At 35.2% G+C, this 14,307-nt stretch overlaps 1 protein-coding gene across 2 annotated transcripts in view; it reads right to left on the bottom strand.

Annotated features, from left to right (window-relative positions):
* Nucleotides 1-12,648, bottom strand: part of klf5l (Kruppel-like factor 5 like) — a 63,950-nt gene extending 51,302 nt beyond the window's left edge. The window contains exons 1-2 of one of the 2 annotated variants that reach the window (XM_039765893.1): nt 12,595-12,648; nt 12,287-12,449 (exon numbers count right to left, since the gene is read on the bottom strand). In XM_039765893.1, the coding sequence (XP_039621827.1) occupies nt 12,287-12,379 (93 nt within the window). In that variant the 5' untranslated portion in view covers nt 12,380-12,449; nt 12,595-12,648. The other variant, XM_039765892.1, reaches the window with a different exon arrangement.
* Nucleotides 12,649-14,307: the final 1,659 nt, after the last annotated feature.

Below are 14,307 nucleotides of genomic sequence, written 5' to 3'. Positions count from 1 at the left end.
AGTCCTCTACAGCGCATCTTCAACCTGAGCCTGGAACAGGGGAGAGTCCCGAGGCTTTGGAAAACATCTTGTATCACCCCAGTCCCAAAGGTATCACGTCCTAGCGAGCTGAATGACTTCCGGCCTGTTGCTCTGACGTCACATGTGATGAAAACCATGGAGTGGCTGCTGCTTCACAACCTGAGGCCACTGGTCTGCCACGCCCTTGATCCTCTGCAGTTCGCATACCAGGAGAAGGTGGAAGTGGAGGATGCCATCATCTATATGCTACACCGATCCCTCTCCCACTTTGACAGAGGCAGTGGTACTGTTAGAATTATGTTTTTGGACTTCTCTAGCGCCTTCCACAATCCAACCTCAGCTCCTTAGGGACAAGCTGACAGAGATGGGAGTAGATTCACACCTGGTGGCATGGATCGTGAACTATCTTACAGACAGACCTCAGTATGTGCGTCTCAGGAACTGCAGGTCTGACATTTTGGTCAGCAATACAGGAGCGCAGCAGGGGACTGTACTTTCTCCGGTTCTGTTCAGCATCATACATCATACATCAGACTTCCAATATGACTCGGAGTCCTGCCACGTGCAAAAGTTCGCTGATGACACTGCTATTGTGGGCTGCATCAGGAGTGGGCAGGAGGAGGAGTATAGCAAGCTAATCAAAAACTTTGTTAAATGGAGTGACTCAAACCACTTACACCTGAACACCAGCAAGACCAAAGAAACTGGTAGTGGATTTTAGGAGGCCCAGGCCCCTCATGGACCCCGTGATTATCAGAGGAGATGGGTGCAGAGGGTGTAGACCTATAAATACTTGGGAGTGCAGCTGGATGATAAATTGGACTGGACTGCCAATACTGATGCTCTGTGTAAGAAAGGTCAGAGCCGACTATATTTCCTTAGAAGGTTGGCGTCTTTCAACATCTGCAATAAGATGCTGCAGATGTTCTACCAGACGGTTGTGGCGAGTGCCCTCTTCTACGTGTGCTGGGGAGGCAGCATAAAGATGAAGGACGTCTCACACCTGGACAAACTTGTGAGGAAGGCAGGCTCTATTGTACTGTAGGAATGAATCTGGACAGTTTAACATCTGTGGCAGAGCGACGAGTGCTAAGCAAGCTCCTGTCAATCATGGAGAATCCACTACATCCACTGAACATTATCTTCTCCAGGTAGAGGAGTAGCTTCAGTGACAGACTGCGCCAACACAATGATTAGATAATAGAACTACATGACCTTCGAAACATCTATCTCTGTTACTATCTAAATCTAAACATATAATTCTCATAAAAGTATATTACCAACAGTGACCTCATTGTAAAGCCATCTTTTCTTTATCTCATAAAGGATACAGACATTTTGTTCAGCATTCATCAATAGGCTCAAATAACTATAAGATCCTTTGAATTTCATGATATGTGCTCAGTATTTGTTCAATATATTGTTCTTTCCACATTTTGGAAGATACCTATCAGTAGAAATGCATAACTTACATAAAAAATCAATTCAGCACAATCAGCATCTTGTCAAAGAATATGCAACAGCTGCTGAAGATAAAATTGTGTACTACCAGCTTGATTCAGTCAGTGATATTGTCTGGATGACAGACAACAGATTCCTTAGACTGGTTTCCTATATAAAAAGGTACAGAAAAAGAACCAAAGCCAAAAAAAGCAAATTTGACATCATATTCATGGAGAACTCTGAGGCCTCTAGGCTAATCCAGATGGAGGAAGGCAATACTGTAAGGATCTTAAAAAAAAAAAAAAAAGATTAAAGCTGAGTAGTAACCATGAGCATGTACACGTTTTAACAAGTTATTTTCTTTGCGCTGTCTTTTCTTAAACTTCCCCCCATGCTGACAGCAGCACATATTCACTTGAAGAGAAGCTTTAATGAACACATAAAACAACCATGGCATGAAGAGAAAGGAAATCAAATAAATGCAACAGTTACGTGAAAATAGGACATGCAAATCTACAAATAAAAACTATAGATATACACATTTAATAATTTATTATACATAGTTTTAGAAGAACATATATGTAAAGATAACTGAAAACCTATAAAATATGTAGAGATACAAAGGTTGACATACCAATAACAGTCAAACATGTCACTAAATTATAAAAGCAACATTTTCAAATTTGGCTACAAATACAGTATAAAACTAAATAAAACAAATACATGCTACAAAAATTATGAATTGCTATGCAGTTATTGTCAGAATATAAATTTATAAATCAGTACAAGCTGGGTACAGCTGTAAATACAAGAGTATTATGCTAGTTAATATGCCTTGTTCCAGTGATCTGTGCCTTTCAAAAGGTCTTATCATACCCATTCTTTTTCATTGATGCATATTCTTGTAGTATCAATGAAAATGACTGAACTCTCCATTCACCATTTAAGATAGTAACATAAATGTTTTTGTCTGTGAAATCTTTTTGTCAGCACTTGAAGTAAGGAATGTTTATAAACATTTCTTTAAGTATTCTATCTGTTATGCAAATGTTGTCTTTCTTAAAGCTGTTTTTCTCTTAATTTAGTTGTAACTGTTAATCATTTATTTCAATCATTAATCATTTTTTTGATTTTCCTTTAGGAATTGCAGGTAAGTGGATAAAAGGCAGGAAGCCACTCCAGACGGAACACCTGTCCATTAAAAGGGAACACGCAAAATTCTCCTGTTCCAAGCCAACATACTGAAACAGTTTAGATACTGAACTGATCTACTGTGTATATCTTGGAACTCTGCAGAGAAGCCGGAATAAGCTAAGAAAAACCATGGAGACATCAGGAGGACATACCGTAATTAAATGTATTGTACCTGGGTCCCTAGATTTGTATGGCAGCAGTAATAACTGTTCCTCCACTATGCTGCTCCATAATAAACAGGTCATTAAAAATGCAAATATGTTCGGTCAGTATTGTGTTTAATTGTCTGATTGTGTTTTTTCCATAACAAGACTTTCTTTTGAGAAGAGTGACATGTTTGTCACCTAAAATCTACTCACATTTCGCTTCAAATGCAAATCTTGTTTTTGGTTGTCTTTAAAGGTCAAACACAAAAGCAATGCCTTCAGTTAACAAGCTTTTGGCATACTGCTGACATATATAGCTAAAATGGAACAATATATTGAAGAGTTTGGCAAAATGAAATACTATGTTTTTGATATTATGTTCAACAAGTGTTCATGTTGGGTCATGTTAGGAGAAAAATAAGAGCCATACATTCACCAGAATTCTATAGGATTATACATAAAATTCAAAACAGAATCTTTGAAGTGTTTTTCTTCCCTTGCTTCTTCTTTCTCTAAAAAGTTTTTCTATCGAGTACCATATATATGATTTTTGTGGCCATTCTATAGCTACTTTACAGACAGGCAAAACAACCTGCAGCGAAAGAAACCTTGATTACTTAAGCCACGTTACATTCTCTCTACATCACTTTTCATTTTCCACAATGCCATCTTTATCTCCATCACTGATTCAGCAGCATCCCCGGAACATGGCAGACTGTAATGGTGTTCAGCCAGGTCCAACAATTTGGCTAGAACTGGTGTATTTTAAACTAAAAGTTCACATGTGTCTTTCACAGTCAATACTTGATTTACCAATATTACTTTTGAGTAAATCATTGAATTGTCTGTATACTATGTAACAAACTATTTATTTATTTTGCTTCCCATCGTTGTGCTTGTTCCCTTTGAATTTCTACTCTATAATAAATGAAGGCAACTGACGTACTGTTTAGCATAAATCAGGATTCAGTTTCTGGCCTAGTTACAATCTGTGTAGAGTTTGGCTAAACCAACCTTGTATGGTAAATAAGTGTGTGGACCTTATATTTTCCTGGAAAAATACGTTAAGATTCCCTACCTTCCTTTAATGGGAAAATCACATGAAGAAAAAGATAACTGGATGTTTAAACAAAGTTGTGTTTAATGAGCTGTGCTCTGCCAAATGGCAAGTTTGGCTCTATGAGAAGAGGAGAGTGGAATCCATATGGCTGCAGTGGAAGCAATCCAGTATTTCACATGATTCTAGTGTAATACACAAGAATAAAATCAATGGTGATTACTTGCTTGTAAACCACGTAGTCACTACTAGTGAACAAAAAAATGTATTTTACACAGATAATTTTGATCAACTTCTTATTTTAGTGTACTTCTGATTTCAGCAATGGGTTAATTAGCAAAAATAATCCCAGACAAAAGTACACAGCAGGAGGTTGTGCTGGACACGTGTAGCTGGTTAGGTGTGACATTTGTACTGTACAATTTAAAATAGCTGATCTGCTCTGCCAGAATTTATGAATGATGCACTCTAAATAGGCATCTCTGTGCATTTTCAATAATTTGATTGATGTTTATTATTTAAAAAGAAGCAACTTTTTTCTAATGTATTGTTTTTTTCAATGTGTTAAAATTTTACCTCCAATTAAACGAAACATCCAGTAAACAGAAAAGAGAAAATAGTGTATCAACCCATGTCACTATTCTCAGAAGATACGGTATGCATTGCCAAGGCAGGTTAGACTCCAAAAGACATTATAACATTTACAAAACATCACACACCAACCTAATCATTCTGTTCAATTGCAGAGAGAATATACAACGTAAAGGGGATAGAACAGAGATGTTACTATATGTGTGTGTATATATATATATATATATATATATAAATATATATATATATGTATACTGTATATATGTGTGTGTGTATATGTATAAAAATTTTATCTTGTTATATACTTTAAAAACACAAAATGTTATGCCTAAGAAAATTAAGCTCCTTTGCTAGATGTGATTCACAGTATGAGAAGTAAAAAACAATAATTATATTACATGAAGAACATTACGAAACCAAAGGCACATTCTTTTTTTATTTGTACCTTTCAACTATTTGGCAGGCATCTTTTATGACTGAGCACACCTGTCTATGGCATGTGAAGAGTATGACATTTGGAAGCAACGAAAAACATGTATCATTTTTAGATATCTAGGTAAGCATTATAAAACCAAAACCACCATTATTCTCACTCCTTCCCATGTCACATGAGTAAAATAGATTTTACGTAGTCTAGGCCAGAGTCATATCGAGGGCTCATGGTTTCTGGTATGCCATAGACATTGCCTTAAGTACATTGTGGGTAAGGAAGGAGAGCAGTGGACAACAACAACAACAACATTTATTTATATAGCACATTTTCATACAAAAAATGTAGCTCAAAGTGCTTTACATAATTAAGAATAGAAAAATAAAAGACACAGTAAGAAAATAAAATAAGTCAACATTAATTAACATAGAATAAGAGTAAGGTCCAATGGCCAGGGTGGACAGAAAAAACAAAAAAAAAACTCCAGACGGCTGGAGAAAAAAATTAAATCTGTAGGGATTCCAGACCATGAGACTGCCCAGTTAGACAGTTAGTCTAACATAAAAAGCAAAGTAGTGAGTAAAAGAAAAATCTCGGCAAACATTCAGAGTACATTTTAACAAATTTGAGTTAATGCTTTACCAAGAAAGGCATTACTCTAATGTGTTACACTTTTACAGTACAATATTTTGAAAACAATATTCATCTATGCAATACTGAAACATAGAAAAAAATTTAAATAGTTATCTAATGGTTTATTACATATGTCTTTCCAAAAATGTCAAAATGAGTCTGGATTTTATGATGGAGCAGTACTTTATTAATTGTGCCTGGCTCATAATGAAAAGACTTAAATAATAATAATAATTCTTTACATTTATATACCGCTTTTCTAAGGCATAATCAGCAAAACCTAAAAAGTTGGACAACTCATATGCAAAGACATCAAGCTGGGCTTAATTCTTGCGCATTTGTTGGGTGCATTGTTATTTCTCTTCTTATTGAAAACAATCAATAATCAGTGCAATAAGTGGGAAGGTCATGCAAAATTGCAGATATAGCAAGTATACAATGTGATTACATATAATAAAACTTTGTCAGATTGTGGCCTTAGAATATAATTATAATGACTGGAATAATTACAGTAAGGTAAAATAATGCAGATTTGTACAATAGCACAGTAGAGACGGTTGCTATTTCTCAATGTTTTGGCCTTTGTTTAGATGTTAGCTGCAATCCCCTTTGTGTTATAAAGTATTTGCATGTCCTAAAGTGGGCTTTCTCAGAACTCAATTTTTATTTTTTTCCCATAAATTCTTGGACAATATACATTTCTGTATTTTCTCAGTCAATGTAACATTACTTCTGTAGTGCCCTGGTAACTTCCAGTCTTGACAGGACAGTCCAAGACATGCATTGAGATGGGCAGGATGGAAATCTAAATACAACAGTTACTAAAAATTTCATAATTCTGAAAACATACACTGTCTTTGAGTATATTATTAGAATACTAGATTAGCAATCCTAAATTGAGTGTTCCTAATTCTCCATGAAAAATGCAGGGTTACAAATGAAAAAGTTGAAGTATTTATTTTGTGTGTGGGTGGAATGTTTAATTCATGAGTAAAGCTATTTACTGTTTAACAGCCAGTTCAAGTGCATGTAAAGCAACGCTTAATGCCTAACTGCAATATGTGTCACAGCAACGCAGGTTATAATGATGGCAACCTTTGAACTTCTGTCTTAATAACCGGTGAATTATGCCGTTTAAAGTGTTGAACAGCTGCTTATCAGCAACTGCTTTATGGCTATACTCATTTTTTTCTAGATACACATACAAAATAAGAGTGTTTACTTGCCTGAAACAGGGCAATATACAAATAGTTACAAATATGTAAAACAAAAAATAACTATTTTACACTTCTAGTTGTGGTGTGCAGGAAACACAAATGTTTCTTTTGAATAAAAGTTAAATGAAAATTTCTGGTTTACCAGATTTTTGTCATGAAGTACTCGAGTGATTCCCTTGCTGATTCTTTCTAGACATAAAATATATGTAGATATTCATATAAAAGTATAAACCAAACAAGCAAGAAAGACATTTGAAAACTTACTAGTTTTGAAATATTTTGCATTGTTTGTTTTATCACTTAATATATTTGCATATACACATAAAAAACAAATACGAAAAGTATTTTAAGTAAAATGTCAATATTGAAGATTGTTAAATAGCAGCAACAGCAGGATATGTGTGCTGCGGTTACATTTCAACTGAATTTTGTGCGTAAAAACGGGCATTAGTAATAAATGCGCTTATGTCTACAATATGAGAGCTGGTGCTTTAAACTGACTTATGCTCATGAAATCAAGCCCTCATGCCACAGCAGGCTCTTTTCATCAGGTCCGTAGGGGCACAATACATGAGCAAGAACAATTAATATGTCCAATATCTGTATAATATTTAAAAAAAGAGAACTTCTACAACTGAACTTTTCATCTCCTCACTTGGTGCCTTTTACTGTACAGTAAGCAAACATGTCCTAATGGTTGACAGAAAGTACTTTCTTAATGGAAAACTCAGATGTTTCTCATTATCATTTTTGCCTTTTCTCATAACATATCATATCATTCTCAAAAATGTTTAATCAAATTCAAAATCACAGGGGTCTGGAGCCTAGAAGAATCAAGCAAAAATTCCAGGCGTTAATGTAAATAGAAGTTCAATAATGGTTTTCAGGCACCTAGCATGACTGCAACTGTGTAACCTTCTGGTGGCTTGAACCTTTTCTAAGATACAGTATGTATTGTTTGAGCTTGTTTACTCTGTTTTGCCTGTTCTGGGGTATAGTAGGGACCTAATCAATATAGGCAAATACACTGATATATTTTATGTACAATTCAAATATTTGACCAATTTCAGCAAATTGCACAACCATATCCAATTCATAGGTTGAGAGGAGCTGTACTTTATTCCAGCGGATATACGGCAAGATACGGCTCTCCATTGCACAGCCAACTCACTCATGCATCCACATCCTCACTGACACGGGGTAAATTTGCAAACACCAATTAACACAACACACAGATTTTTGGGATATAAGAGGAAACTCAGAGAGCCTGATGGAGAACCCATGGATATAAAGGGGGATTAGATAAACCCCACAAGGACAGCAGCTAAGAAGGATATTGGAACGCAGGATTGTGTACATGGGACCTATGTTTCTGTTAACAGATGATTTTCAAAGATGTCACACTGAAATCTGTTAGTTCATAGGCTTTACTATTCGGACATGTCCCCTGGGCTTGCTCATTAAGTGTTTTTAGCAAGAAATGTGGACATTTACAACAAGAAGGATGAGTGATAATGATCTAATATATATATATATATATCTTCAGTATCTTCAGGTCAACTAACAGATCTGGACTTAAGTTAAATTTAATTGTGTTGTCTTACATGGACTGAATTGAAAAACCACCTGCCTACATTTATTCTGATACTGCCATAATACATTGATTTCATAGCAACAATTGTGGTGGAAAGAAGCAAAAAAACAAATCTTATGGACTTTGAATGTGACAAACATATTACTGCTAATAATAGTAATTGAATTTTTTGCCACTAACTCTAAATATGTTATTATAAATAAAAATGATTGTCCAAATAAACATCAAAAAAAACTTTTTTGCAATTTATGAAAACTATCACAGAATCCTATAGTAATAAAGTATCAAAGGGATTTTTGTGGTATGTGCTGTATGCAGTAAGTTACACTAAAACTCAGAGGCAAGGAGCACACACTGATACAGCGCATTGCCGCACCCACCACATGTCAAGCCACCTCAGGATCCCAGATCAGGACCCAAGTGCAGCCATGCAACAGGTGACACCTCAGCACCACACTAGTTCAGATGGATTGGAAACCATGTGAGGTTTTTTATGGTGCCTGGAGTGCCAATTCTGCTACCAACCGCCAGGTTTTCCCTGCAGGTTGGAGGGCCTACATACAGGGCTGGATGCAGATTAATGTCATGGCCAGGATGGAGCCTGCAGATGAAGGGCCTTGCTCAAGGGCCCAACGGAGTGGAGTCACTTTTGGCCTTTATGGGATTTGAACCAGCAACCTTCTGATTTGCCAGGACAAATCCCTAGCCTCAGAGCCAACACTCCACCCCAAAACTAAAACTCACATTCAGAATACAGTAAATGTGAGAGATAAAGCAGAAGTTTGTTCAAAAGAACTCATACAAATCACTGCTTTAGCCATTTACTTTTATAAAAGTCCAAGTGTAAGCTATTGTCTCATTTTCCTTGGGGTGGCACAAAAGAAGTTACTAGCATTGCTGCTTGAATGTTTCAGAGCATTGAGACTGTCTATGAAGAGTCTCTCCATGTCAAAGTGGCTTTTTCTCCAACTTTTGAAACACATTTTTGATGTATATGTGAGGTTAATTAGTCACTCTGAAACGGGACCTGTACGTGTAAATGTGGCAAAAGAGAGACACATTGGAGCCCTTTCCAGGGTTGGTTCCCAATCTGTGCCAGAATTATGTATCAGTTTTAAAGCTTTTTTTCCCTAAATTTTAAATCAAACGGATTAAACATTTTACAAAGAGGAAATATATGTAACCAGGGACACCTGCAGTCAAAGTACATTTAAACTTTATTCACCATTACTCCCACATACTCGTGTGGACACACACACACAAATTTGAATGGTATCTGCCAACATTTTAGTTTAACTGCCATCTCAAACTAGGCAATATGAAAGAATTAGGTAATAAAAGTAGTAATACTGTTATAAGTACAGCGAAATTCATACTTAGATGCATGACCAACATGTTACATGTTGCCACATTATACATAACTTACTATGGGTGTATATAAATGTGCTGTGTAATCGACTGGTGCCACATCCAGTGTTGGCCTCTGCCGTATAACTGATCACTGTCCACACAAGATCATATAATCCGATTAAGTGGGCTCAAAAGAGGCCTGAGACAGCTTTCTCTTCAAAGGAATACTGGGGAAGAAATTAAAAGGAGCAAAGGAAACAGAAAAATACTAGTACAAGAAGCAAAGAAAATCAATGAAAAGGAGAGAAAAGTGATAAATACTAAAAAAAAAAACAAGCAAACAAAAATATTTGCATGATTTAAGTAACAAAATGATGAGCCAGAAACTTAATTTACATGTCTGGTTATTTTCTCCAGTCTTTATACAATATATGATCACCATTTTATATATTTAGTATATACCTATATATATCTTTATGTGTGTGTATAATGTGAAAATCTCACCTGTATACAGTACTATATGTACCATATATGTGTATTTTTAGTACAGCTGTACTAATATTTAATTTTCGTTATGTAAATAAGCAAAACATTAAATGATAAAAAAAAATGATTGCCAATATGTACAGTCTAATTTGTGTAATATATCTTCACTGTGACAGGATAGATAGATGATTTTATTAGAACATTTTGTTAAAATAATCTGACCGTCCTTTTTCAAACCTACATATTCTGACCAGTGTTGCAAGGAAGCCAGAGCCTATACTGGAAAGCATCGTGGACAAGGCAGGAACAGTCCCTGGCAGGGCTCCAGTCCTAATTAAAATAATATTTTACTAAATGCTATTTATCTAAATTCATAAAATTTGATTAAAAAATACTGATAAAAAACCTCAGCAAAGCTGTAAAGCTCCGCTGACTCTTTTTTTGTTTGTTTCTTGGTATATTCCATTATGGATATAATAAAAAATAATGGAAAGAAAAACATTAACTAGCAATTAAAAATATAAAATTAATGTGAAGAAAATGGTGAACGTGCTAGTAATAGAAAATTGAAATGCTGACAAGAATTTAAGATAAACTACAAGATTCCAGATTGTGTAATGTTTGTTTTCAAGAAATGTTGAAAATTGTCTTTATTTAATTTGAACAGTGTGGCCTCTGTTAGTGTCCGATAGATTTCACTACATGCATGTATTCATTAAATGGTGTTTCTTTTGTAAATGCTGTTGGTAGCTTCTGAAAACTGCATGGCAAAGATTCCCATGGGTTTGCTTCAATAAGTAATGAAGAAGTGGAAGAATATGTGCTAAAACCACAGGAGATAGTGGCACCAATGTGAGCCTACCACAGCTTGCCAAGTACCAGCTGGGTGCTGTGTGTTAGTTCGTTGACTTTATGTTTTTCTGCCAAACCAGGGCCCATGTGAACTGTCTGAAGAAAGTCCAGCGAGCAGCACGGATTTCTGTATGCCTACAATGAAGCACGGTAAGCAAATACCTGTAAATGGTAAGTGGTGGAATTCCTTGTAGATTTTCGTAAGTCAGATATTTATATCTATTCTGTCTCATAGGAATACATCGATTTTCTTTCTTTTTTCGTTCTTTCTTTTTTTCGTAATGCAATGATGGCTAACCCGAGATTTTGCAAAACCTGCTTAGATTATTCCTACTGCTCCGGCCCGGGAGGTATTTATTCTTTTGTTATTCGTATTACCGGAATGTACAAAAATGAACAGAAATACCAAAGGTTATTCGCTAGTGCAAAAGTGTCAATGGCAGTATCTTCACTATAACGAATTTCAAAAATGTACTTTCAATAACTGACGTAGATTTTAAATAAACACAGCAATTAATACTTTAAAAATATTTTTGTTGTGACATTCTCTCTTCCAATTTGTTACAATAAGTGATGAACATTTCCTTAAAAATATCGTTTGTGTACTTCATTTTTTAAAATACAGTAAATAAATTATCATCAAATAAATAAACTAACATCAACCTTAAAATGCTAAGATACGATGTTTCGAATCATGAAACGAAAATTCGACATTCTAACAGTAAAATCGTAACATCCGCTCTTTTTGTGTCTGCGGTCTCGTAATTAAAAAAAAAAAAAAAGATCTTGCACCTAAAATTCACTTTAGACCAAAATGTGTAATATTTCCAACTACATTTTCCAGTTTTGGATAACAGTCACCTCACTCATTTCTGGATTTTGAGTCCAAGCCTAGCTGCCCACTCATCCATTTTCTTCGCCGTATGTCCCAGCGAGGGCCGCGGTAAATGTAAACTTTCAAAAATGGGAAATTAAGCGTACCTCTGTATATAAGCTGCATGATTCAAATAAACAGGAAGTTAAATATAAATTAATAACTGCATGCACTCATTACCTTTACAACTTCGCGCAGATTTCATATTCAAATATCCAAAATGGGTTAAAACAAAAGCCAAATATATTTTTAAGCAACTCGAAACCCAAACGAAAGCAAAGAAGAAAACAGATAAGGCAAAGATACAAACCAAGGTAAACTTGCAGGGCACAGGTAACTCAACAGTAAATCACAGCACTTAATAAATCGGAAAGAAAAGCGTCGGTCTTTTCTCGTACCTGGCTTGCTTCGTAATGGTTTTCTGGGACCCTCGTCGTGGGCTTTATTTCCTCAAACACAGATGAGTCCTCTCCCCCATCTCCTCCAGACATCCTCACAGGTTTTAGCTGCGTGAAAACTGCACTTTCCTCTGAATTTGGAAGACTTACAGCTAGACCAATGCTAGCCATAACGTTTCAAAGAAAACAACAAAACAAAATGATTTTTAAGATATCGACAACACTTCAGTATTAACGTTTTTCAATCCTTGCGAAAGAAACGGAATTGTAACAGCTTAAAAAATTCTTCTGTCACTCAGAAGTCTTACCTGTCCTGAAGTAGGACTACACTTTAGAAGAGGTGCTTGAGTGACAAAGCCGACAGCCTATTGGGAGTCAGTAGTGATCCAAGCCCGCCCACAAAGCTTGTTAGAGAGTTGACTGGCTACCTGGACTTTCTTAAGGTAGCTTTGTATTCGCTCTGTTTATGTCCTTTTAGATAGTGATGACCTCTGCTAATAACTGATTAGTTTTTTTCTTTTAAATTTTTGTTTAATCTATCTATCTATCTATCTATCTATCTATCTATCTATCTATCTATCTATCTATCTATCTATCTAACTCTAAAAGTAATTGTGGACCTATTATAAAAAAACTTATGCTATTTTGATTATTTCAGCTTCATAATACATAATTCATATGCACTCTGATTCTAGTTCATTATATTATTCTGAGATACTTTAACTATTCGATTTATTCTTGTAATGGTTACATCCAGTTTAAAAATCTCAACAGAATATATATGTATATATATATTTATATACTGTATATATATATATGTATATATATATAAACAAAAATACAGTGTAGTATATAAAGTATTGAAAGCTACGTTAAAACCTTAAGTTTATGTTAGGGTTATAATAAGTAATATTCTGAAATTATTTTAAATTAGTCAGCTTTAAACATTCAATTCAAATAAATCTGAATATGCTGGCTTTAAACACATACTGTTTAATTATTGGAATATAAAAATGATTAATTTATTTTCGTGTAAGTCAGTGACTGACTTACAATATGGGTAAAAAATGTTAAAGTAAACTTTGACTAATTTGATAAGTGTAAAATTCCTGTTGTCTCCACTCAGCTCAGGAAATAAATATTAGCAGACCAGCAGTCAAATGAAGACTTTGGCAAAGACCGCACAGAGACCACCTGCACATTGCGCTGTGCTGTTGACAGTCCTTCCCCCACAAGTGGTTTCAGTCCTTTTCAATTCTACTAACCCACCAGGCAGGTTCTGCTTTGAGATCACTTTCAAAGCAAATCGTCCTCACTTTTAATCTCTGTGAACATCCCCCACTTGTGCTGTACCGTCTAGATTTAAATAAAAGAAAAGCAAAAGTGTCTTACTGTGGAGAAAATATAATCAAATAGGTTTATAATTTTCAGTATGAAAAATGGTAAAAAAATGGAATAATGCTCAATGAAATGGAAAAAACCAAGATATAATTAAACCATGAAAAATTGCATTAATTTTTTCTATCTATCTATCTATCTATCTATCTATCTCACATATTAAATCTGGCCAAACAAGACGATAATTTGTGACTAAATGATATACTCTATATAGATGTGTAAATGTGTGAATGGAAGAGGTTTTGTTAGTAGCACAACAAGTGCTGTTTACCTTCACAGTGACTGTCTGGCACTTCTGTGGCTTCTGAGGTTTTTAGTGCCATATTATGTCAGGTTTTTTTTTTGTGCTTTCAGTTAATTGCCTCATTCTGTAACTATTCCCATGATAAAAACATTTTGAGATCAATTAGATGGATTTTTTTCATGTAAGCAATCAACTTGTGAGATAGGCAAGTGATGACTGTTCAAGGTGCTTCTTGAGAATTCTATAAAGAAAAAGCAATTTTCTCTCAAACGTTCCCTATTTTCACTCTTTAGAAACTCTTAATTAGTTGCAATGACAGCATCTGCCTTCTAGTTGCACAATAATGCTGACAACAGTAAAGGACCATTTAGCTGTCAAT

The sequence above is a fragment of the Polypterus senegalus genome, chromosome 10, assembly GCF_016835505.1.
Source record: "Polypterus senegalus isolate Bchr_013 chromosome 10, ASM1683550v1, whole genome shotgun sequence".
In the NCBI taxonomy this organism is placed as follows: domain Eukaryota; kingdom Metazoa; phylum Chordata; class Cladistia; order Polypteriformes; family Polypteridae; genus Polypterus; species Polypterus senegalus.
The sequence above is the reverse complement of the archived record's forward strand: the minus strand, read 5'-3'. Positions and strand labels throughout refer to the sequence as shown.